At 39.9% G+C, this 27040-nt stretch overlaps 2 protein-coding genes across 5 annotated transcripts in view; both read right to left on the bottom strand.

Moving 5' to 3' along the window:
* Positions 1 to 1882: 1882 nt before the first annotated feature.
* Positions 1883 to 4632, bottom strand: gcnt4a (glucosaminyl (N-acetyl) transferase 4a). The gene is made up of 3 exons (XM_030417861.1): positions 4455 to 4632; positions 4153 to 4221; positions 1883 to 3510 (listed from the first exon to the last, which is right to left on the bottom strand). Exon 3 carries the CDS (start codon positions 3507 to 3509, stop codon positions 2214 to 2216), a length of 1296 nt encoding a protein of 431 aa, XP_030273721.1. The 5' UTR covers position 3510; positions 4153 to 4221; positions 4455 to 4632; the 3' UTR covers positions 1883 to 2213.
* A 2715-nt stretch (positions 4633 to 7347) lies between these two features.
* LOC115580980 (ankyrin repeat domain-containing protein 31-like) overlaps positions 7348 to 27040 on the bottom strand; it is a 99593-nt gene continuing 79900 nt past the window's right edge. For 2 of the 4 annotated variants that reach the window (XM_030415747.1, XM_030415748.1), the window contains 3 exons: positions 13381 to 13981; positions 7842 to 7908; positions 7348 to 7552 (listed from right to left, as the gene is read on the bottom strand). In XM_030415747.1, the coding sequence (XP_030271607.1) occupies positions 7416 to 7552; positions 7842 to 7908; positions 13381 to 13981 (805 nt within the window). In that variant the 3' untranslated portion in view covers positions 7348 to 7415. Of the gene's footprint in view, positions 7553 to 7841; positions 7909 to 13380; positions 13982 to 26179; positions 26769 to 27040 lie in introns of those variants that run through there. The other 2 variants (XR_003983969.1, XM_030415749.1) reach the window with 2 other exon arrangements.

Genomic DNA, 27040 nt, shown 5'->3' with positions numbered 1-27040 from the left:
TTTAAATCAATACCTATCTTCCTGACAAAAGATGGTGGAGTATTTAAGTATAGAACTCATGAGCACAACATGAGACTTTATCATTTTTTAAATAAACGGGAAGTCTCTGAAATCAAAAGTCAAGAACAAAATGGAAACTGTTTTTGGAGGTCATATCAATTTCCTGAAATAACTGATAGTTCTTTCAGACTATATAGGCACTTTTTCATCTCCTTCTCTCACAGATTAAATGCCTTGTTTGGTCAGTAATAGTTACAGACTGGCAATGATTAAACACAATGAAATAATCTAGCAGAGGTGGATAGAGAATTTAAATCCCCCAGCAATAATACACTGTAAAAACAAGTACAAGTCCATGTTGATGTAGGTTCTGTCATCCAGGTCATGGATATTCAAGTGCTGTATTGTAGAAAAGTGGACTTATTTCAGTTTGTTGAAGACGTTTCACCTCTCCTTTTACAGTTGTCACCAACTGAGGGGAGTTGCGGGCTTTTAATCTCTGTATGGGAGTGTCCTTACAGAGTCGTTAAAGACACGAGTGAGCTCTAAGTTTTAGAGTTGTTAGGACCACTTGTGGGTCGTTGACCCAACCAGCCTTCATGTGGGTTGCTAGTTCTAGCTGAGCTCTCTGGGAAGAGAACTTAGTACAGCATCGTAGGTGGGTGATAAGTAATGTCTCAGGTCACCTCCTTTGTTCAAAGATGGTCATTCCAGTTTAGCATAGACATTTATTTTACTCCTCTTTCAAACATCTGTCTTCTCCGGACAAGATGTTTACATTGTTGTTCTCAAAGGAATGATTTTTCTCCTTCAGGTGTAAGTGGACAGTAGAGTCTTGAGGACAATGAGGAGCGGTCCTCCTGTGCCATTCGTTTATGGAGGTTGATGGTCTCCCCAATGAGTTCTCTCTCCAGACAGCTTAACAACCATTCTCATCTGGGCTCACCCAGCACTAGCAACCCTAATGATGTCTGGTTAGATCAATGACACACAAGTGGCTCTAATGACTCTGAAAGTTAAAGCTCACACATGTACTTAACAAGTCTGTAAGGACACTCCCACACATAGATTAAAAGCCTGCAATTTACCTCCAGTTAGTTAGAACTGAGGAAGCTACTTGGATGAGGCAATGCAAGTTTATTTGTATTTCACAATTCAGACACAAGGCAACTCAAAGTGCTTCACAGGGGCATACAAAAAACATTAAAATAAATTAAAATTTGCATTCAAAATACATTTAAAACAAGTAAGAGGACAAAAAAACAAGTTAAGAAATACCAAAGTAGGCTAAAATAGAAAAGATTTTAAAGAGACAAAAACAGAAAATAAAAGTCACAGTGCAGTTCAAAGCTTTGAAATTGCTTCAATGCAAAGCAAACAGAAAGGTCTTCAATCTTGATTTAAAAGAGGTGAGAGTTGGAGCAGACCTGTAGTTTTCAGAGAGTTTGTTCCAGATATATGGTGCATAATAACTGAACACTGCTCCTCCATGTTTAGTTCTGATTCCATGGACTGAAAGCAGACCTGCTACCAATGATCACAAATGAGAGGTGAAACGTCTTCAACAAACTGAAACACGTCCAGTTGCCTATGATATAGCACCTAGAAGTAAAGGTCCAGTATTCCATTATAAATATCCAGTATTTTTGAAGACTGATCTCTTGCATTGTTTGTTTCGACTTGTGTCTAATTGTATTGATACCAACTTATATGTGTACTGTGTAACAGCAATAAAGTTTTTTTTCTTATTATAGTTTTTCCCTCCACCAGGGAGGGGATGTTTTGGCTATGTCCATTTGTTTGATTGTTGGTTGGTTGGTTTGTCAGCAGAGTAAAAAAAACCAAAAACTACTGAACTGATTTCCAGGAAACTTGCGTGGATTCTCACTTGATAAAAGGAGGCACATTTTCAGAGTTGATTCAGAGTTTTAATATGCATGTGGCTCAGATGATGCCTCTCCATATAGATTTTGGGAAGTCTAAACTATAGCCAGGCACATTTTATGACCTTGTTATGTTTGTTTAAGAAATCCTCTGAAAAACCACCCCACAAAGTAGTACACTATCAACTTCATTATTTTCTGATGAAATAGGTAGTTGAGTTTAATGTCATGAAAATACTCATAAATACAGCGATTTAGGAGATGCATCTTATAACACTTCTTTATCTGTAATTCTGCACCCGCCCCTGAACCACTCATTCCCTTTTCCCATTAGCAACATGTTTGCAAGTATTGGCGTTTCTCCATGAGTTTCTCCTCCAAACACTTAATCAGGATCGGGTCTACTTTGGGGTCAAATTTGTTAGCAAACCAGTGGCCATAGTTGAGAAGCCAGCGGAGTTCGGCGGCTCCATAGATGCAAACACTCCGCATGTGTGTACCAGTGCAGGCTGGGTAAAGATTTCCCTCTAAATAGTTCCATTTGACAAGACGTGTCTTACTTCTCAGGTCTGTCACATCCGCCTCTGACCGAGGAATGTGTCCTGGCACCCCAGGGATCCTAACAAGTGTGGCCCAAAAGTGTTCGTCTGGAGAGTATGTGTCAGCAGACCAGGTCAGAAAGTCCTTTGCCACCTGACTGCTGCTAATGTGATACACAAAATCCCATGAGAGGACAAAATATGCACTGCCTATGAATATTTCTATTCCATGAGGAGGAACATCTTTGGCCACTTTGGTTCTGACAGGAATACGACGGTACTCATGAGGCACATTTTTCAGCTCATGCTGGAAACTGAAGCGCTGTTTCTTGAGTTCACTGGGTCGGCTGGATTCCAGCATGTTACTACCGTTCAGATGTTTCAGCTCCATTATCAGCTCATAGTTTGACTTCAGAGGAAAGTCCTGGCCACACAGGTTGATAACATATTTCCACTTCACCTCTGACCTCAACAGGTCAGAGAGACAGTTGAGGTCAGCATTAAGCCTGCTGATGTGAGCATATTCCACAGACTCCAATTTTGAGGCAATGAACACATTTTGAGTGCACTGAGCCAGGTTTTTCATTGCCTTTTTAAACTTTGGAGAGGACTTATGATCATAGTGAATGCAATAGATATTATGAGGTGCATAGATGGCATGAAGAATACGCTCCACCATGGGGGCATTCTTATGGACCACCAGAGAATAAGCTAATGGGAAGCTTCGCTCTGCTACTGACACTGGTACATCATTGTAACCCCTGGTTTTGATAAATGTTTGACAGTCTGAGGTCAAACTCACAGTGCTGTCATCGTCCACGCCAACAATGATTTTCCGTTTTATCTCCAGAGCTTTGCCTATTTCCACAGGGTCGAGCTCATAGATGGCAGTGCAATTAACATCGTACCTGCGGCTGTGAATCCTCGATAAGTCCACAGTAATTCCATAGGGTTCAATGTAGATGCTGTCCCTCACTGTCACTTTAATGTAGACCAGCTTGAGGAGACAGATTGCCAGCAGAGACAGAGATAACAGGAGGCACCTGTGTCTCAATCTATGTATGTAGTAGCCACATCTTATTTTCATTCTACAAACAAAGGGATAAAAAGAAGACATGAGATTCAGCATTGAGGTCTTATTATGTAGTCAGCTACTGTAGGTCATAGTTAGAAGGGCAATGAAGTCAGGTAATATTTAAATATGTATAATTAAGTGACAGAACCTCACCGTCAAAATCATTTATTGCTTTATTACAGTTAAAGTTATCTTTAGAATGTTGTTGAGGAGAATGGAATTCTTGAAAGACTTAATAGATGGTACCAAACATAAAAATCATTGACATGTTTACAGTTGCTTTGAGTAAACATTATTGTAAAGTTACTTGCTTTTCAGTTTTTTTCTTACCGTGGGTGTTGGATTTTTTCCTTGTTGTTTATCCTCTGTAACATAGACCTATTTGCTTTTACTTTTTTATTCTATATGTTTTATCGTGCTTTTGCTTGTGTAATCTGCAATGCATTTCAGGTAGCCTTGTGCTATAGAAATTACATTTATTTGGCTTAATTCAAATATTTTTGGGACACAGCACTGCAACTTTCTTATCTCACGTAATTAACTTTATGAATACATGGACTTAACATTTCAAATGAATATATATGTCTGATAATTGTGTATTGAAAGCAATAAATGAAATTCAATCTGGGAGGAATCTGTTCCTGCCCTGTATTACCTTGCTCTTTAAAGTTGTCTTTGGGCGGCTCTTGTCAAGCAAACTTCTCCCACAGCTCCAGGTAAGAGCCTGCATGTGATGAGAAACAGTTATGCAGTAAGGAGAGAGAGCCAACACTAAACCTGTCAAACAAGTCAATCCATTTTATAACATACACACACATATATGTATATGTACATATATATATATATAAATATATATATATATATATATATATATATATAGAGAGAGAGAGAGAGAGAGAGAGAGAGAGAGAGAGAGAGAGAGAAACAGTTTGAGTCGGGAATCAATGCTTAACGTACCAGTCCCACTTCAGCGTCTGAAAGCTGTCCTTTGCTCCAGGAGGATTGTGATACTGAGGCAGTGCGCTACAACCAATATAGTCTTTTTTATAAATCCGGGAGCGGAATGTAGTTGGAACGAGCAGAAAACTTACGACGTGCGTAAAGAGCCGAGCAGTCATGAGTCCCGTCTCCTACGTCCGGGGCAGAGAGGAGAGTGGCAGAGGGGGGAGTCACGGCAGCAGACCGCCCACTGCTTGGTCTCATCCAGCACATGTCCACCACCCGATATATTTACCACCCACTCACTCATCACAAACCCGCTTTAGCACCAACCAGCACAGCGCGACAATGAGACAAAGGCAAGCCAATTTTATCTTGAACACCACAACACATCAGTGTATGTGTGCGTGGAGCCTTATGTGTGTCCATCGTACAGTGCCGGGCTTCAGACATCTGTCCTTCCAGACCGGTCCCTGGCTGCTGCTGTTACTGGTGCTGCTGCTGGTCTGGGTAATTTATCCTCCAGTAGATCCAGTGAAACTGACCGGTTACGGTTCTAAATGAAGGCACTATTCTGTAAATAAAATGAGCGGCATTGCCATCAGCTGTCTGCAAACACCTTCACTAAACTCTCAGGTAGTGATGAAGGGAAACTAAAGACTGCTAGTGAAAAACTTTTGATCGTAAAACACACAAACATATAAGCAAATTGGCTTTATGTTTTCCTTGGCTGGTGACCATGGAGGCAACCCTTAAGGCCTCTACATCGTCCATCAGTTCCTGATAAAGGACATCTCCCTGGGCATTATCCCTTAAATAATATTTTGCATATACTGTAGCTAGTATTTTAATACATTTCTAAGAAACTTTAAACTGATTTCTGCCTACCTTCTGCCGATCATGCCATTTTAATTTCCACTTAATTTCTGTTTAATTTCAGCAGGTCAGTAACTTGACATTTTTCTTCTCATTTACATTTTCATCAATCCAAAGAACAAATATAGGCAGTTAAGGAACTCCTGAAACAGAAAATCAGTTGATCAGTTGACCCTTGAGGTGTCTGTTGGAACTTAGCAATTTATGGTGGCTCGCCGTAAAAAATACTTTTAGGAAAAAGGTTCTTTAGTTGGACCGATCTGCTTAACTGATAGACACTGAAGCAAATGTATAAAAATGTTTAAACAATATCTACTTTGTTAAACAAGTTAAAGCAAAACTCTCGCCAAAAAGCAACCAAGGCTTTATTTGGGATTGAATATGAGTCAAACCTTAGTGTGAAAGCATAATTACGACGAAAGAGGCACTTTTAAGATTTACCGTGGTTTCGGTTTTGGGCACGTTAATTTTGAACGGGAGTGCATGGGGCAAGACATGCTAGCATCAAATTCGCTATTTTTAGAACACTAAGAAGGCTCGACACAACATGAAACTTTGCTCGTAGCATCACTAGGGTCTCTACTCATGAACAAGAGCATTGAGAACATTGTGTACACAGAGTTTATGAAAAAGAAGGTTTTTGAACTACTCACGTTAGCTGCTGCGCTCCTGTGCATCGCCATCATGCCAGACAAAATGTGTTGATCCCCGAGTGCGACCTGACAGGCAGGAGAGTAATAGTGAACCGCTCCTCAAGCGTGCCTGTCAGGTCGCACTCGGGGATCGACATTTTTTGTCTGCCATGACGGCAACGCGCAGGAGGTGCAGCAGCTAACGTGAGTTGTTCAAAAACCTTCTTTTTCATAAACTCTGTGTACACAAACAATGTTCTCAATGCTCTTGTTCCTGAGTAGAGACCCTAGTAATGCTACAAGCAAAGTTTCATGTTGTGTCGAGCCTTCTTAGTGTTCTAAAAATAGCGATTTTGATGCTAGCATGTCTTGCCCCATGCACTCCCGTTCAAAATTAACGTGCCAAAACCGAAACTACGGTAAATCTTAAAAGTGCCTATTTCGTCGTAATTATGCTTTCACACGAAGGTTTGACTCATATTCAATCCCAAATAAAGCCTCGGTTGCTTTTTGGCGAGAGTTTCGCTTTAAACAATAACTAGTTTGAAATAATGCCGAACTACTCTAAAAGCTAAATGTCATTATTAAATCCAGTTGGGGACTTTTAAATACATTTTTAATTAATAATTGTGATAATTTGGGGTCATTTCAAAGAATTTTAATAAAATACATGTTACATAACTTTTAACGACACATTTCTACATGCTTTAACTGTGTATTTATAATTTTTGCTTTAATGCCAGTAACAATTCAAAGTGTATTTTAATAGAAATACTACACAAGTAACTGAATATACTGTGGGATATTGAACTGAGTGAACCCCATACAACAGAGTCTCTTTTTAACCCTTTTTACCCAGTGGAACTCACATTGTGACCTTCTTTATATACTACAATCACAATGAGTTTAGTAAAATGATCATACAAATTAGTTAAGTAATTAAAACTCAGTAAGTTAAATTATCATGACAACAGGTTATGAACAAACTGTGGGGATAGGTGCCAAATTTGAAGTGAACCATTTTTAATTTTTCATAAAAGCATGAAACTTGGTAAACTTTTAGGCCCTGAACAGACATCACCTATTTCTGTGTTGTCATGTTTGGTTGATGCAAAATACACAATTCAGTTATGGCATAAAGTAAACTTGCCAACATGGCTGCCACATGACATTTTTGCAATGGCTCCATATGTGAAAATGTTCAGGGCCTCAAAATGTACAACTTTGCCTAGTTTCATACTTTTGTGAAGAAGTAAAATGTTTTCTGACATATCCCCTGGACTGTCTAGTTTTGTTATCAAAATGTATCTGAATTCACCACTAACTGTTAATCTGAACAATAAAGATGGAGTATATGGTATCATCTCAGAAACATGTTCAGGGTCCCAAACTGTACAAGTATACCAAGTTTCAAGCTTTTATGAAACACCAAGACAATTGTTTCGCATATCTTCCAGACTAGGAGAGATAATTATGAAAATGCATTCCCCCAATCTTCACACTCGAGCTTATCCCAGTAGTACTCCAGCGTAGCTATTGGCAGTAGTTCCTCATCATCAACCAAATGGATTATTTTGACGTTCATGATGCGGTCCAGGGTGGTTGGCTCTGCAGAAACAGAAAAGGCATTCAAATACACTCAAAACCATCTGAACTCCCTTTTCAAATACACATGTACAGTTCATTTAGAAGAGACGGTTTACAACAGTGGTCAGAGAAGCTTCAGGTGGGAGATATATGAGGCAGGTGATTAATTACTGGCAGAGACAAAAGCACACATCAGTGTCTGCCTGCCTGCACACTTGATTTGTTTGAGTCGCTCAGAAGGAAATATCAAAGGCATGATGTATGTAGAGCTGGGCTGGGGCTAGGCATATCAGCTGACAGAACTACAGACCTGTGGGCAGTGCCTCCTGAAAAGAGCCAGCCTTGCAGTGTTCAACATAGTCCTCATGATGTGTCACCTGGGGAAACAGTGGGAGGACTTCATTAGAAATATCTGTTAACACCACTGACATGCCTGTCTAAAAGAAATGACTTATTAATGAGAGTAGCAAAGATATGGTGGCATCTGTGAAGCCTGAGGGCCTATCAAATGTCTTTCAGCATTACTCTGGTACAACAGGACACTAGCACTACACTTCTCTCCATGTGGTGGAAGATGAACACTCAATAATTTACAGCCTAATGCCTGTTAATTGCCCTGACTCCACAGACCCTTACTGGAAGGCAGGAAACAGAGAGAAGTGAACCTTGGTCCACATCAACAGAAAAGACAGTTGGAAACAGTCTGTGGGAGCTCACTGATGATAAGGTGGAAGACCAGCAGCGCTATGCTGAAACATCTGTCTATATACGTCCATGTATTGTCACATGACTCCCAGCCGATGATGAGTATATGCTACAACTATTCACTATTAAATATTCTTCTAACTATTGTTCTTCAGCCTGTAAGACTGGAGACATTTTTGTGGTAAAGTGACCAAAAATATTTAAGACTCTTCAAAGCTTTTTAAGGCAATTTAAATTGTTGAGATTTTACCAAACCTACTGGCGGACCACTAGGGGGCACTCACAAATATATAGATCTAAGACAACTAGGTTTATGGGCCAATGTGGGCCAGGCCACACCCACATGCATGAAACAATATGAAATTTCTGACTGTGGTCACTATTTACAAAATTCTACCTACCAGTGTTTTGTTTTCTTTTGGCATAAATGGTGCCAATTATTGGTCAAGCTAAACCTAAGATTTATGATGGTTGTACTCACAGTTACTGACCAATGGACATTTTTTCTGTGAGGACCCTATTGATTGTTAGCCACCATGTATTTGGACCAATCATACCCAATTATAATAGGTCTGTGTATATCAGTCCCACAGGGCTGTGTACCAAATCAGATGTTTGACAATGAGAAATCCACCCACCTTTACAAAATAGTTTTTTTTCAAAGTTCATTATAGCATCAGTATGAGGTCGATTAGGATGATATTTCTCATACCGCATTTACACATAATTTCAAGTTTCATCTTTCTTGTTCCAGTTTACAGCAAATTGAGCAGCAGAGGCAGAAAACACTTAATGATATGTAACTTGTCCAAACCCAATCTGGTTCTTCCCCTTTGGGATTTAACCCTTGTGCCCTCCTTAAAAAAAACTTCCTCTAACCACCTTCATGGCAAAAATGTACACGCACAAAATCTGCCATAAAATACTCATACATCAATATTTTTTTCTGCTTTTTTTTTTTGCTTGAATCCCTTAACCAACTTGTTCCCTGATCAAAATGATCAAATATTTAATAATTTTCAGGATTTTAACCCTTTAAATGCCAGCTTGATTATTTGAATTATCAATTATATTTTTTTTAAAAAACACAAAAAATGTATTATTTTCTATATAATAAGTAGTAGGCTTATGGGGCTTTGGTGGTGATTAGAGTCTTGGATATATCAAAGATTACCAACAAAATTGATTTGATTGCATCAGTATTTTTTATGTAGTAACAAATACTCCCTCTAACCACCTTCGTGGCCAAAAAAAATGCCCCATTGACTTCCATTAAAACCACATTTTTTAATCTCACTGCCATTACAGTATAAAACCATGCATTCTGTAATGTCAGCATGCCATTTTGAAGAAAAGTAGTTATATTTGACATTTTTGATGTATTTCACCAGATTGAACCATTTTCCCATTGTAGGCCGATGCATGAAATTCTTGTATTTTTGCCAGTTATATTATGGAGCCGGGTGACTTCCAGGGCCCTGTGTGTGTGTGTGTGTGTGTGTGTGTGAAATGTTTTTAAATCAACATCTGATTCATCAGTGTGAACTCTTATTGTGCAAACTGCAACAACTTTGGAATTTTAGACAACAAAAAACAAAATAGTGCTTGTGTGTGTGTGTGTGTGTGTGTGTGTGTAATCTGAGGGTTAAATAAAATACAAGTTTACAGCTGCTGTTGAAATATCAAAGTTATTGTTTCTTCTTCTTCTTCTGGACAGAAAGGAGGTTTCAAAGTGTGTGTGTGTGTGTGTGTGTGTGTGTGTGTGTGTGTGTGTGTGTGTGTGTGGTCCTGCAGCATGTGACCTAGTGTTCCCTACAAATGCACACTTGGTGGTGGAAGACCTCTTTTTCATGCCTCTGCACAACCAGTACACCCTTCTCCTTCTAGTGGAGCTGGTCAGTGGCGCTGTCAGGATAAGAAGTCTCATGTATGCCCGAATCTCTTGGGCATCCACATCACTCCATCCTGACACTGAACACCTCCCGTATAAGTTTGTCATTTGCAAAATGAGCTGGATCAGGTCAGGAGTGAAGAAAAGGTCAAAATATGATGCTACATTATGGATTCTTGATATTGCATATCTCGTGGGCCCTGGCATCATGCCGGTGGGTGCCTGCATGTAGCACAGAGTCTCAGCATAAGATGGAGACCACACTTGCCCGTCCACTGACTTTTAGGATGGACAGGATCCTCAGTGCCCGCTTCACTCTCAGAGGATGGGTCAGAGGCACTCACAGACGTGGAAGACTCCAGTGAGCCTTCTGTGTCAGACTCCCCCTCGAAGATCGTAGTTTCCCCTGATGAACACTGCAGCTCGCTGTCAGATAAAGGCTGCATGACCATTTCTAATGCCTCTTCTCTTCTGAAATGCCTTTTCATTTTTGCACACTCTTTGCTCACTAATGAAATGACCCCTCAGACAAGTTGCATGTTTATCTTTGGCTGTGAAGCAGCCAGGTGCATAAACACACTAACCGTTGTTTTTGCTTTGTTTTTGAGAACAGCAAAGGCATGTTTCCACTCAAACACCTTTTCAAAGACACATGAAACAGATTCCTCAAAAGATGACCTTTTTTCACCGCTGAAGTGATCAGTGCATGCTTACAGATTCTCTCTCTCACACACACACACACACAAACACACACACACACACACTCACTCTCACTTTCTCTCTCACACACACACAGACAGACAGACAGACAGACACACACACACACACACACAACATACACACACACACACACACACACACACACACAGGGCCCTGGTAGTCACCCAGCTACATAATATAACTGGCAAAAATACAAGAATTTCATGCATCGGCCTACAATGGGAAAATGGTTGAATCTGGTGAAATACATCTAAAATGTCAAATATCACTACTTTTCTTCAAAATGGCATGCTGACATTACAGAATGCATGGTTTTATACTGTAATTGTAGTGAGATAAAAAAAATGTGGTTTTAATGGAAGTCAATGGGGCATTTTTGGCCACGAAGGTGGTTAGAGGGAGTATTTGTTACTACATAAAATATACTAATGCAATCAAATCAATTTTGTTGGTAATCTTTGATATATCAAAGACTCTAATCACCACTAAAGCCCCATCAGCCTACTACTTATTATATGGAAAATAATAAATTTTTTGTGTTTTTTTAAAAATAAATAGTTAGTAATTTAAATAATAAAACTGGCATTTAAAGGGTTAAAATCCTGAAAATTATTGAATATTTGATCATTTTGATCAGGGAACAAGTTGACTAAGGGATTCAAGCAAAAAAAAAAGCAGAAAAAAATATTGATGTATGAGTATTTTATGGCAGATTTTGTGCGTGTACATTTTTGCCACGAAGGTGGTTAGAGGGTGCAAAATGCATTACAGGAAAATAAAAGACATGTAAGAGTAAAAGACACTGGATTTCAAAAATTTGACTAAAAATAAGAGTTCCTACAAAAATCCATGCCACAAGCTGTAACACAGCCAAAATGATCGCTAAATCAAAAAAAAAAGTTGAGAAAAATGTACAAAAATGCCCGAGGAGGGCACAAGGGTTAAAATGACTTAAAAAAGCTCACTAATAAAGTTTCATTTTTAAAAAGATTCAGCTGGTTACTTTATTTTTACCAAATTTTACTCAACAGGAGGAAATAGTGTATTTACTGGGGACTATTTTCAATGGTGAGTAACATACATAGAGAGTATTTACAGCATCTTGTCCATGTATGTGGGATCGAGTCAAAACAATCTACACTGTGTGTGCTTATGGTAATGAAGGAACATGTCACAGTTCAACAGTGTGGCTCATTGTTGTGTTTTTAATAGTTTTTTTTTTAAACAACAATAGAGCTAACTGGCACAGAGGGAATACACATATACTGTAGCTGTCAAGACACTGTATCTTGTTGAACCTTAAGTGGTGTATGGACAAATGTTATAGAGATGGTTTCAGGATGTGGTGGTGAAACAATGAAATACAATCCATTACTATCAGTCAGAATAATACAATGGTTTGTTTTAGGCCTATCAGATACCACGACACGGTGCAACAGTTTATGACTCTATGAGACAGTAAAGTTATAGGTCATTTTGCCATCCAGGCTAAACAGATTAAACTGCTTTTTCTTTTCAGTGGAGCTTTTCCGTATGCATGTGCTGCCCTGGCTTGAATTGGTTTTATTACAACAAGGATACCCACTTGAGGGTGTGTCTTTAACTGATGAACTTATTACGATAAGTAGGTATCATTGTTGTAATAAAACCAATTGAAGCCAGGGAAGCACATGCATACGGAAAAGCTCCACTGAGGAGAAAAAGCAGTTTAATCCTGCAACTGAACTGAGCAGCTGTAAACACTCTTCCTCCTTGTAGTATTATCAAAGAATCCTCCAATAAACCTCTGCTAAATTAGTATTAAACATATTTAGTTTCCTAAAACATTTTCACCAATAGTTAGCTATGTAAAAGGTTTTACAATGAAGCAGCAAAATCAGTAAAAGTTCAGTTTTCACAAGCAGTTACTTAACATGTGAAACAGCTGAAATGGTGAATCAGTAAACAAAGCAGATGTCTGAATGTGCATACAGAGATGCAGAATAGAAACTAAAGAGATTTGGTTAGACGCTACAAGAGAGCTGAACACACAGATATGTTTGATATCATGTTTCTCTCTGGTCTCTGGCACATTCACGAGTCTTGCAACTGAACACAGGCTTGTTTGACTATTTCCTGTTTCTGAAGCCATTCTTATGTTTTGACTGGTGTCTAACCTTGTCCCAGGGGTATGCTGAGCTGACAGAGATGTAGTTACCAGCGATAAGCTTTGACAAATGTTCTTGAGTCAGGTGGGACTTCCCTTTACTGTCCTTTATTGAGCCATTACCCAGCACATGAGTAAGGTGCCTCTGACCCTGCAGGAACGCGACAAACAGGCTGATTGTGGTACTGGCAGCAAATAATCTATTCTACCAGTACTGCTGTACTACAGGAGCACTACACTATAGCATTTCAAGGATGACAATAGTTTAATAATTCTGTGTTGCCAGGTCTTGACTGTATTCCTGGGAAGTGTTCATAATACCCGTATGCCAAGAATACCCTGTTAGACAAGGATTAAATAGGTTGTGTGAGACAAGTTTTTCCTGACCTTCAACAACATCTGCGAAGTTCTACCAGATGGCATGACTCCAGTCCGTATGTGCTGAGAGTGATGTCTGCTGTTGTCTTCAGCTCTTGTATGTATCAGTGCATTATATCCTTTCATCTGAAAGTTGATGCATTGTGAAGAATTCCTTGGTCGTAGGGCGCAGCTCTGAAAGCTGCTGGCTTCCTTATTCAGCACATCAGTGTTTTTCAGTGTGTTCTCCTCCTGGGTTAGTAAAGGACCACAAGCTCTGGGCACTTCAAGGGCCTTAATATTGTTTGTAGGTGCTGATCTTAATAAACTGGCCACTGTAAATGGTCTATTGCTTTCCTTTCTTTGACTGTCTTGATAAAAGCTGTGCATTTCAGAAGCATTAGCAGAGGCTGGTGTGGAAGCTGGAGAGGAGAAGGGATCTCGCTGATGTGTCACTGCTGTACTGCTTGGATGGTTGGAAGGCTGTCTGGAAAGTTGGGCCTTCTTGGTAACATACACCTCTAACAAATGCATTTGCTTCTGGAGGATCTCCACCAAGGTCCTCTGACGTGCTGCCAGGGAAACGAGCTGACTTTTCAACAAACGTTGCCGAAGGTAGTCAGTAACACCCCTGCACAGAGAATCAAACAATACTGCAGTTACTGCCTTTGCCAATGAGGTGATACTTTTTGATGTGAATCCTAGTAAAAAAAAAAAATAATCTAGCAGATTTAAATATGTTTTAGTTGATTGTGGATTAGGCTTGAGTAAATGTATATAAGAACCCCTATTGTTACAAGCTGAATTTGATGTACTCTCAACCACCTATAGTGAAGAGCTGTTATTCAAATAGATAGACAGATGTGCACTATGAACATGGTGACAACACAATAAGGTATTAGCCCACCAGTTAAGACAAGAATCCACAGACCCAAATCTAATTAATGAACAATTTAAACAAACAAATTCCTCTCTGAGCAGTCTTATGATCCTGATGCCTCTTTTCTTTACACATTCCTAAAGTTGACTCTGATGTGGCTGCAAGACTGGATGAGCCTATTACTTAAAAGAGCACGGATCCAGATGGCTCCGAAATTTCATTTTCAAATCTAATTTCTGGTTTACACATCTGGATCTTTTTTACTATCATCATTGGTTAATATAATATCAATATTCCTTTGGCTGCTGTGACAAAGAAATGTTCCCATTTGTGGGGCAAATAAAGGAATTCTGATTCCGATTTTTTTTCTTAAATTAGCCCCATCTCTTAAGGACATGTACAATGAATAACTGTTCATTCACTCACCCAGGTTTCCATTTCTTTAATACTAAAAAAGATTAATGATCCACTGTTATGTGTGAGTATTAGCTTACTGTCAATATCGTAAATTTTTCTGAAATGTCTAGCTTGGTGTCAGCATTCAGCTGGACCAGCTCAGTGGACCCTGTAATGCCACATTATGTAATAACGCCACATTATGTTATAAAATTCTTGAACGCAAGATGTATTAACCTTTGCCGCATTTTTTAATAAGTACTTACATATTGCGTCAGTAATTACAAAATGCGGGTGTCTCACTTTTTTTTTATCAAGAACATTTTATAATTTGGTGCATTATGTAATAAACCACCAAAAGGATGTCTCAATTAGAAAAAAAACATTATACCAGCAGAACGACATTGACTTTAAGCATACCAGCATGAATCGTAAAAATGAATTAATTTTAAAAATGGCAAAAATAAGTGTACCCTCCAAGGCGGCAAATTGGCAGACCAAACCAGACCCCCAATTTACTGCGTTCTGTCTAAATCCGCGGACCTAGGCGCAAAAAGGACATCCAAATTGCCGGCTTGCTGCCCAGTATAAACACGGCTATAGATAGTGAGCAAGCGCCAGCCTCGATAAAGCTGTTTAATCAGATGAATAAAAAGTTATAGCCTGATGCTTACATTCAACACATATAGACAAAGCCCCACAACCCACCTCACCCCCTACCACCTGATCCAGTCTCAATCAATGGTCTGAATACACACTTCTGCCCCCTCCACCCGAGACCAATTTATCACGTTATAACATGTCTAACAAGTCTACTATAGTGTAGGAACATGTCCCTTTTAATCCTCTTTATATCACAGGAGACGCGATCTTCAGGTCCACACAGATTCCCCTCTGATCCACTTTCTCTGACACCCTAATGGCCCGACTCTCTCCCTCCCCCTCCCTCCATTCACACTCTGATGGTGGGTTAAACAACATGTGCTGGGCAATAAACATTTCTTGTGATAAGGGACTGCTGGCTGAGTTCACAAAGGGGGGTTGCCAGACCCCAAAGGATTACCGCTGAGAGTGGGAAGACGACCATTTGTCACCTTAAGTTCCCTCTTACCTGACTTATATAGGGTCTATGCTAACAGGACACTGGACATCCGAGACTCAGAAAGGTCTCCTTTCACATCTGGATTTTGTTCACTTTGACGGGCTGTTGATAATTCAGGGCGCAGTGGTCACTGGGAAAAACAAGGTCCCAATTTGTTATACCAGACTTGTCATCAACAGATACCCTCCACATCTGGTATGAGCCATCAAAGTGCCACACGTGTGAATTACGACACTCAACCCAGCCCGAGTGTTTCTGCATTCCAAGCAGCAGAAAGGAAGAGCCTTGATTTCTGTCTTAATGCTAAAAGGGTATTTAATGTAATCTCATCTTTTGCAGGACAAAATATCCTAACTCAGCTGGATGAAAACCCAAACATACTTTTTCCCCCTGTTTTCTAAGTTCAAGGAAACTACAGTTAGTAAATTCAGATTTAATCCCTGAAAGTGTGATGGAGCCACAGCTCCACCTAGTGGTAAGTCCGGGTATAGTTAAGAGGAGAGTTTCTGACACAAACAGACTTTATATTTGTACTTATAAATATGATTACCTACCTCCAACATATATTCTTGTACCAAAAGTTAAGCTAACCTTTTCGAAATGTTTTTAAGCCATCAGTGCTGCTAAAATCGTATGCAATTGTGTGTGTGTCTTGTTATAACCAATGACTCCCCTTTTTACTTTATTAGGCAATTCCTGTCATGTCCTTTTCATGTTTATGTAACAAAGGTTGATGTAAAGACCATGGTGGATTTAGGTGAATAAGTCGATCGTGATCTTGAAACGTTACACCGTTATTATATTTCATTAAGTAATAAGTTCGCAATATCAGCTGTAATATGAGCTGTGACGTCACCGGAGGAAGTGACGTGACAGTCCGCCCTCAATTCTGCCTTCAGCGTAAGTGTTAAAAGAGCAGACTTCACGCCGCTCTTCCTCTTCTTTTTCGTAACCCTACCTGCTTAATCTTTTCTACAACGCGTTTACACTTATATTTTTCAAACTTAATCTCCGTACTTTGCTTTGTTCGCGCCTCCAGACTTTTTCTCCGGAGATTTGAATTGCTCCCAGAACTCTTACCAAGAAAAAAGCTATTTTTGTTTTTGTATTAAGTAACTAAGACGGACTCGCCAGGCCAGCGTTTCTTTCCCCGTTATTTTTATACAAAAGACCTAATTGATATATGTTCGGAGCTCCGCAATATCAGCTCAAGAAAGAGACTCTGACCAGAACTCGTGATTATTACAAGTCGGTGCAGTTAACTGCTCAAGAAGCCGTGAAGAAATCCACAGCCTAGAGAAGAAGTAGCATCCGATCGTTCAGGTCGCCTCCCACGCACTCAAGCAAGAACACTGCTGGGCCAGGAGCTGTCCTCAGCTGAACCGAGATGACATCGCTCCACAGCGGCTCCGAAACCGCCGCCGCCTTCCTGCACGGAGACGAAGCTATTCCAGGCCGTCCAGAGTCCGGGACCCCGCTCTTCAACTAAAGTAGGCTAAAACATTTACACGACAAGAGTCACACTCGAATGAGATCAGAGTTGGTGTTTGTGGAAGCTTTGAATATATATAGATATATCACACAAATTCAAAGCCCTCGCCATATCGCCTCAATAGAATAAACATTAATTCGTAGTGATAAATTACCGGTTACTTACACTAAAACCCACCATCGTTTAGAATTCATCTTGTCCTCATTTTATTTCACAATTTCTGTTAATATTGTCACATATTTGAATTATTATTTCACATCCTTTATTCTGCATTTATTTAGTAAATAAACATATTTAACCGCATGTCGTTGTCTGTGCTCTTTTAATTTGAGGTGGGAAACCGATGGTATAGTGGAAAGAATTCATGACTTCAGAATAGGAGCAAATTGAAATTCAACAGATCAATTCGAGACTGATCTTTTGTGTTCAAGCCAAACTTGGACAGTTAATATTCTGGCTAGTTCCCTCCGAGCTAGTCGCACAGAGAATCATCGATGGTGGTGCCCCGTCTAAAAGTATAATTGATTACCAGTAATTAATTACCCTTTTTATTGAAGTAGTGTCTCCTACAATAGTAAACAATTTCAAATGTATTGAGTGAGTTACTTTTTTCTTTGCTAGAATTTAGAGAAAAAAGTTGTCAGCTCTTGTCTGTAGACTACTTTTCACTCTTGTTTGTTTTACATATCCTATAACTACAAATAAAGGGCAACATTTGTTACATTTTCTGTTCCATATTTGTTTGTGTTTTGTCTGCTTTCTATCACAGATAATATTTGCATATCATAGTCCAGATTGCATGTGTGTATGTCTTCCAACATTTCAGTGCACTGATAATGTTCATGCTAGTAACACTCATTTAGTGCAGTTTTTGTCTCTTTGAGCTTTCAAACACATTCTCTTTGAATTCAGTTATATTTGATTTACATCGTACTTTTTAGACTTTTTTTAGACTTTAGACATTTATTTATCCCACATTGGGGAAATGTGCTCGTCACAATAGCAGGTGGGCAGACATACAGTAAGTACAGGACTTAGAATACTAAAGAAATACTAAAAAAGGTTTGAATAAGAGAGAAAAGATAAAATAAATAAAATAAAATATAGAAAGGACAATACGTTATGTGCATTGTATGTACAGGAGGCAAAATGTGCATTATATACATTTAAATAAAGCGTCAAAGTATTGCTTTGTTGAGGTTGGGTGCATAAATAAACGGTGTTTAAATACAGTGTTTACAAATAAACAGACTCAGTGTATTGATATGAATATGTATATATACAAAATATAAAATAGTAATTATTGCAGAGGGTAATTGCACAAGATGACGGAGGTAGAAGTGTAAATTAGTGCAAAATAAGTAGGTGCTTATGGTGCTAAATTAGGAGTTATTGGTGTTGAACAGTCTTACAGCAGTTGAAATGAACGACCTGCGGTAGCGTTCCTTTTTACACCGTGGGCGAAGCAGTCTGTTGTTGAAGGAGCTGCTTAAAGCCCCCACAGTCTTGTGTAGGGGGTGAGAGGGGTTGTCCATGATTGATGTCAGCTTGGCTTACATCCTCCTCTCACCCCCCTCCTCAATGGAGTCCAGAGGACAGTCCAAGACTGAGCCAGCCCTTTTGACCAGCTTGTTGAGTCTCCTCCTGTCCCTCTCTGAGGTTCCACTGCCCAAGCAGACCACAGCGTAAAAGATTGCTGATGCTGCCACAGAGTCATAAAAAGTTTTTAACAGTGACCTGCACACACCAAAGGACCTCAGTCTCCTCAGCAGATGGAGACGACTTTGGCCCTTCTTGTACAGGACATCTGTGTTGTGTGTCCAGTCCAGTTTGTTGTTTATGTGAACACCCAGGTATTTGTACTCCTCCACAATCTCAATGTCCAAACCCTGGATGTTCACTGGTGCAGTCTGAGGAGCCTTCCTCCTAAAATCGATCACAACCTCCTTTGTCTTGCTGGCATTGATGCACAGGTGGTTCAGTTCACACCAGGCGACAAAGTTGGTGATGACCTTCCTGTACTCTTTAGAGACATTGGGTAGAGTAAATTGGGGGTCTGATTTGGTCCGCCAATTTGCCGCCTTGGAGGGTACACTTATTTCTGCCACTTTTAAAATTAATTCACATTTACAATTCATGCTGGTATGCTTAAAGTCAATGTCGTTCTGATGGTATAATGTTTTTTTTCTAATTAAGACATCCATTTTAATGCACCAAATTATTAAAATTTCTTGATAAAAAAAAAGTGCAACACCTACATTTTGTAATTACTGACGCAATATGTAAGAACTTATTACAAAATGCGACAAAGTTTATTACATATTGCGTTCAAGAATTGTATTACAAAATTCTTACAGAATGCGGTGTTATTACATAATGTATTGAAAATGTATAACATTATTACATAATGGGGAATTATTACAGAATGTGGCGCTACAGACCCTTACGACAAAGACCAAAAACTTTGGGAAGCTTTGCTTAAAATTTTTTTTTATTCTATTATTGGAGTACCAGAGTACTACAACACTGGGCCAATTTTGAAGACTCCCCCTTATCTCCTGCATGGTTGGTTCTGGAAACTACCTCCTATAATTAGAAAGCTAAAGTAGACCAACGGCGACATGTAACATCTGCAATACGACCATTTCGTGAGGGGGTAACAAAAGAGCTACTACTCATTTGATACGATAAAGTATTTCAGAAGGTAATTGAATTAATCGCTCTGGATAACCAGCTCATCTCTGTGGTAGAGGATCAGGGTTTTCTTCATCATCTGGAGTTTTTGAATCCCCGGTATGCCCTACCATCTTGGCATTACATTACATGATTCCACTTTTGAGTTACAATGTGCCAGTATGTGCACAAATTTCAAGGTCTCATATAGTAAAGCATGTAAAACAGGCAATTGAGGAGATGCTGAACACGTGAAATAGAAAAGCAACGGGCTGATGTCATTTTACGCGACAACATAAGGAATATGAAAAAAGCAATGGATGATATAGAGGTACCAAGTGTGGGCTGTGTCGCACACACACTTCAACTGGCTGTACACAAGGGTCTGCTGTCAAAGAGCAGCAGAGGTGGGAGTAAGTCACATATGTGCAAGTCATAAGCAAGTCTCAAGTCTTAACCTTCAAGTCTCAAGCAAGTCCCAAGTTACTGTGATGAAAATCAAGCAAGTCAAGTCAAGTCATTGCTATTACACAAGAAGTCAAGTCGAGTCATGGCTAAGGTCAAACCAGTCACAAGAAGTTTGTATGAATGTATTCTTCATATCTGTAGACACAGTAAACAGAAGAGGGTGGTTAGTCAATAATAGGATGTAATTACATAGTTGATCAATTTTAGATTTTTTTTTCGAACCCATGAATACAAGAATAAGATTTAGATTAGTATCAACCCTGGAACTGCACAATACTGCACATCCTGACGACTGAGAATATTACTCTCAGGTATTGTTCCCCCTCCAATTCTATAAAAGGAGGCTGAAATCACAGGACATGTCTGTTCTGTCCTGAAATGTGTGTTTCTCTTCCATAAAACACATTCTACATCTCGGAGGCGCCGTCTTTACACATACGGGCCCCTTCTCCTTTCAAACACGGCAGAGCTCCTTGATAAACAGTAGGAGAGACACAGACACAACACCTGCGGGAGAAGCAGGTCCGTTGCAGACGTGCACGAAAAAACAAGTGCATCGTACTGAAAGTGTGCCGATGTGGTGTCATGTTGGGTTGTGAGCGTGCATAATGCACGCCTTAATTTATGGCTTTGTGCAGACGGAGATGCTATGTCTAAAACACACACGCGCTTTAACCAAGACGGCGGCCAAAGTCACCCAGGCCTGAAATAATCTTTGATTCCAAATATGATGATTTTCGGAGCTCCCTCTATGCTGCCTCTCCTCCTCTGATCCTGTCTGCCACAGCGCCACTCTGGCACGCCCGCCACCTGCCAGGCTTGCACGCACCACGTCATACAGTAGCAGAGGGCAAATTATCAAAAACGAAACTGTCTCAATATGAGAGAAAAAAGAGAAATAAAAGCCATGACTTTCGAGTCATCTGTGTCAAGTCTAAGTCAAGTCTCAAGTTATGAATGCCAAGTCAAACTCAAGCCGAGTCTTTCATCGGTGTTAGTCAAGTAAGTCTCAAGTCCTCAAATTTGTGACTTGAGTCCGACTCGAGTCAAGTCATGTGACTCGAGTCCTCCACCTCTGCAGAGCAGCATCACAGACTCACCTGCTAACGAGAGGCAGATGGTAGGCCAGTGTTGTAATAGCATAGAATAAGAAAGAGCAATATGAAAGTATTTTGTTTCAACAAAATAAAAAAAACTATTAAGCAACAGCTTGGATGTAGGTACTTCTTTTCTTAATGTAGCTGTATTATCCAGGAAAATATTAGTTAAGGCTAAGTATCGGATCGGGACTCGGTATCGGTATTTACTAAATATTAAAGGACTCGAAACAGTATGGTGGAAAAGAACCCTGATCGGGACATCCCTACTATAGACAGTTTTTTTGCTCATCCATTGAGCACATTTAACTAACGTTAGACTAGCCAAAATTCATGGGAATGTCAATCTGACCTGTGATCGATGCCACCAGGCCCAAGCAACACATGGTCACGTGTTTTGTACCAAAATCTTTGATTCAGTCTCAGCCTGAATTCAAGTCCCAATTAGACCGACTGCTCTCACTGCTTGCTCTGGTGTCCCTCCTGGTGACCTACCATTGCCATGATATAAACAAGGCCTGGTAGCCTTTGCAGCTCTTCTGGAGAGACGCCTTATTTTACTACAGTGGGAATCACCCAGTCCTCCATCTCATTCTGCACTGCTCAGGGACATTTTGCACAAAACACAATGTTTACTAAGACATTAAGACAAACATGGCATCCTTTCTAAAAGTATGTTAAGGGATTGCCTTCCCTGCCTTATAATGAGGACTAGGTAACTAATGTTTGAATGAGGCATGCAGTATGCATGCTGATTTGGGCGTACCACGTATTTAACTTTGACTATTGTATTTTTTTTTACTTATTCTTATGGTGAAGTGAGAAGTTAAGGTCAAGTTTAGGTCAAGTTTTGTTTGCTGAATGTGTTTGTTTTTTACAGTGAGGTCTGCATTTTAACGACAGCTCAAAGGTGTGTACAATACATGCCACATTCACCCATTCACACACACATTCATACATTGATGACGGAGGCTGCCATGCAAGGCGCCAACTGCTCATCAGGAGCAATTTGGGGTTCAGTATCTTGCTCAAGGACACTTCGACATGCAACTAGGGGGAGCCGGGATTCAAACTGGTGACCCGCTCTACCCACTGAGCCACAGCCGCCCTACATGGCACTCATATCGGACTAGAGAAACACACAGACAAAAACATTATTGAAAAGGTGATGGATTAAAATATTTATCACGTATACATTATTTATATAGAAATGATTTGTGCACTCTGTCCAAACATTGCTATTTTTTTTTAACTTACTTTATTTTACATGTTAAGGCTTCTTAAATTGTGATAATAACATTTACTAATATCATTATTAGTAGTATTATGTATAAAGAGTGACTGGAACACATCCATGAATTTCTATCAAGGATGGAGCTATGGAGGATTTATTTATGGTATCATAAGCTAATAGGAATGCACTTTTAACAGTCTGTCTGACAGAAGCTTTTCTTTCAACTTTGGTGACTCTGTCTGTTCTTCAGCATCTCTCCCTTGTGGAGTCCCTCAAGGGTCTATCGTCAGACCAATTATGGTTTCCCTCACCCTTCTTCTTCTAGGGCCCATCTTCAGAAAATATGGCATCTCGTTTCACTTATATGCAGATGACACTCAAATATACCTGACTTTGAATTGGAAGCTATAGTTTGTGTGCCTTAAAGACATCAACGCTGGGATGGCCTTAAACCTTCTAAACTTTAATGAGTTTACGCTGAAGACCTGATTTTATGACCTAGTGGTGTCTGTGATGCCCCTCATATGCACCTGTGTTTTCTGGAACCATATATAAGACCTGCTGTGAAAAATCTGGGTGTGATAATGGACAGTAATTTTAAGTTGGACAAACAGATAAACTCAAATGGTAAAATTTCATGACTTGGAAAGGGTTATACATGATTTGCCTCTTCCTGGCTTGACTACTGTAATGCCCTTTATGCTGGTGTTAGCAAGGCTTCCCTCTCTCCCTTGCAGTTGGTGCAAAATGCTGCAGCTTGTCTTTTAACTGTAATACGCACGCGAGAGCACACCTTACCCATACTGGCCTCCCTTCTCTGGCTCCCTGTATGTTTTAGGATTTATTTGTTTGCTTACAAATCACCAAACGGTCTAGCTCCAGCCTACCTTACTGACCTTTTACAACTATACACAGTGATGGGAATAACGGCATTAAAATAAACGTCATTACTAACGGCGTTAATTTTTTTCTTTAATGGGTAATCTAACTAATTACTATTTCCATCGTTACAACGCCCTTACCGTTACCGACAATTAAATGTGGTGCATTATAAACTGAAGCTACTCATTGAAGCTGTTGTCATCCGACTTGGCTCTCAGCCACAGGAGCTGCACAGCTGTTTTTTTTTCTCTTTGGTGAGGGCGGAGGGAGGGGCGAGACAACTGCAAAAGTGATGATGATTGGCTAAAGTAGTGTAAGAGCTCGTAAGCCAATCAGAGGCATTGTTCAGTTTCACACACACAAACTAGCAGAGGTGAGCTGCAGCAATTGCGAGTCCAGAGGGAAAGTTGGCGTTTTCAAAGTGGAAGGGCAGACACTACTTTAATCTCCTTTGTCCACGTCCGTTGTATGTGGTATTAGCAGGCCAGGTGTGGCTAACGTGAGCTCCGCTAACAAAGAAGGACATGGAGCCATCCAAGCAGCTAAAGCTGGACTTGTGACACAGACTGAACTGAATGCAATGATAGGCAGGTATGTTGTTGAGAACATGCTCCTGTTATCAACAGTTGACTCAGACTCCTTCAGAGCCCTCATTGGTAAAATACTTGGGAGATTAGGTGCCGATCTGCCATGCAGAAAGACATTTTCTAAATACATAGATGCCGAGTACGCTAAAATGAATGCCGAGCTCAAAAGGAGGAAGAAAAAAAATTAACACAATAGTTACTTTCCCTGGTAACTAGGTATTTCTATAGTGGAGTAATTCTGTTACTAATTCTAGCCCTTTTTAGATAGAAAAGGCTGCACATTTGCTCCAAGGTAAGGACAGCAATGTGCCGGCCCGTCTTTCTAAAACGGAGGCATAATATTCCTCCTTTTCCAAAAGCCGCCTCTTAGGCAGGCGTAAACATGTGATGTGACGTGAAACTCGAAGTTGGGCTGTGAACAGTGACAAGGAATATGACTTCAAAACAAGAGCTTTACATTGCACCCCATTGGAGAACTGGGCTCTTAGCGGTGGGCTTTAAATTTGAAAGTAGCAACCGGTCTTAGCTTGGCGACACAACAACAAGCTAACACAACAAAACAGCTACAGAGACCAAGGAGACACTAGCATCTTCTTGGTCTCAGCCGCTGTCCAGTTGCTCATTTGTCTGCGGATTAAGTGATAGACTGACTGCTGTGATCAGCTGTTTCTTGGTTTTAAAACTCCCCAGCTGTGGGTCGCACAACAGTGCAGGTCATTGACACCTCCGCCCACCTCACACAGAGGCCGTCACATTGCCACCATGTTTTTAGATAGCAGGCGAGGTGGAAATAAGTGTACCCTCTGAGGCGGAAAATCAGCGGACCAAAACAGACCCCCAATTTGCCAGCCTCTGTCTAAAACAGCGGACTGAGCTGCCAAAAGGACGGGCAAATTGGCGGCTTGGTGCCCTGTCTAAAAACAGCTACTGTAATCTATACTGTTATGTTATAAATACATTTTGATTGATTGATTGATTTAACCACTGTAAATAAATAAGCCTTTTTCTGTCTGAGAATCAGACTGGTGTAGTTTGATTAACACCAAGCCATTTGCTCATTCAAGAAAATTTGATTAAATGATCAGAGTACAGCAGTTGTTAAGACAGCTTTGTGTAAGGCATCATTATAACCGCATATGCACTTGTTGCAAATACATTTTTGTAAATATATCTCACCCGTTCAAATTCCCATTATGTACTCAATGCATATACTGGGGGGGGTGGCTTAGCTGAAAAATCGTGCACTTTGTGATAAAAGCATGAAATTTGGTCCAGTTAATGTATAAAAAAAATTTCAAGATGATTGCCATGATCACCATGAACATTGTAATTTTAATAAAGTTTTGTATATTGCATATAATAAGGTCTCCATGAATAATTATATATTTTATCATGCATAAATAAAATCTGCAATGTGTAATAAGCCCACAATCTTCCTTTGTTCTCACAATTTAAGATGGCCACCATTTACTTGCAGATCACACACAAATGTAAGCGGTGCTAGTTAAATTAGCTAAAGGGAATTTAGTTTAATTTCAATCTTTTTCCTCAAACTTCACAAATAGTGACATGTTGATGTAACCTTCAAGTCCTTCAATTCATTGAAAAGGTCAGATGTGACTTGTTATTACAATTAGCTTACAACTAGATAAATAAAACTTATTTCAGAAAAACCCTTATTTTTCCCCCATTGACACCCTGTTCCACATAAATAGTTAACGTGCTGACGTGCTAATAGCACATTTCAAATGGTGGATTACTGTTAATATAAGACTACTTGGTTGGAAGATACCGCAGAACTATGTCTGCTTTATTTGGGCTTGAAAATAAATAAATGAAACTTATTTTAGAAAAACGCTTATTATTATTATCCCATTAACACCCTGTTCCACATAAATAGTTAATGTGCTAACATGCTAATACCACGTTTCAAATGGTGGACTGCTATCCTCAGCAAGCCACCCCTCGCTTATCTGTCTTCACTTTCTCCATGAACACATGATGAAGCTGGCATTTTATGACATGGGGCCAATGCAGTACGAAATGGTCACAAGAAAATTATGGTCCAAACTGTTGATACCGATGTTGTGGTTCTAGCTGTGGCAGCAGCTCAAGGTCTAAAGGCAGGGGATGAGCTTTGGTTGGCATTTGGTACTGGAAAGAGTTTACCATACCTAGCAGCCCATCAAATCTCAGCTGCACTTGGGCCTGAGCTGGGCTGGGCTGTGTGGGCTGTCTTTCCAGAGCTTACAAATGCCCTATTAGAATTGTCTTCTGCCCCACATGACATTCTACAGGAGGTAATGGCAACTATTAAAAGGTTTATAATCCTGTTCTATCATCGCACCAGCACATCCACAGACATAGAAGGAAGTTATTTGCAAAGAGGCACAATGTGAAGTCAATCCCTCCAACAAAGGCTGCCCTAAAGGAGCATGTTAAGAGGGCAGTCTATCAAGGAGGCCATGTGTGGGGTCAGATGCTGGTGTCAACACCAGAGCTTCCTTCTCCTTGTAGATGGGGCTGGTCAACAGCATCTGAGGGTCATTATGAAGCTTTTTGGACATGCCTGCCAGATGCAGGTGAGTCCAGCTATGAACTTATCTCCTGCAAATTTAAGAAGGGTTGTGTTAAGCAGTGTACGTGCAAAAAAGCTGCCTTAGACTGCACAGCTCTCAGTTACTGTGGAGGAGATTGCTGAGAGTCTTCCACAATTGACCCCATGTTTGGACAGTTACTATTGTCAGATAGGCCTATCTTGCATCGTGAATTACCAAATAGGCTAATTACTAAAGTTGCTACTTGAATTCCTAATCATAAAAATTTGTGATTTACCCCAATATCATTTATATCACAGGTTTCCATGCAACTTTGAAGCA

This window comes from Sparus aurata, chromosome 5 (genome assembly GCF_900880675.1).
Source record: "Sparus aurata chromosome 5, fSpaAur1.1, whole genome shotgun sequence".
Lineage (NCBI taxonomy): Eukaryota > Metazoa > Chordata > Actinopteri > Spariformes > Sparidae > Sparus > Sparus aurata.
Note: the sequence above shows the minus strand (reverse complement) of the source record. Positions and strands in the feature narration are given on the sequence as shown.

What these genes read in the sequence shown, in the direction of transcription:
- gcnt4a (XM_030417861.1), bottom strand. Translation starts at nt 3,509, where the DNA reads ATGAAAATAAGATGTGGCTACTACATACATAGATTGAGACACAGGTGC.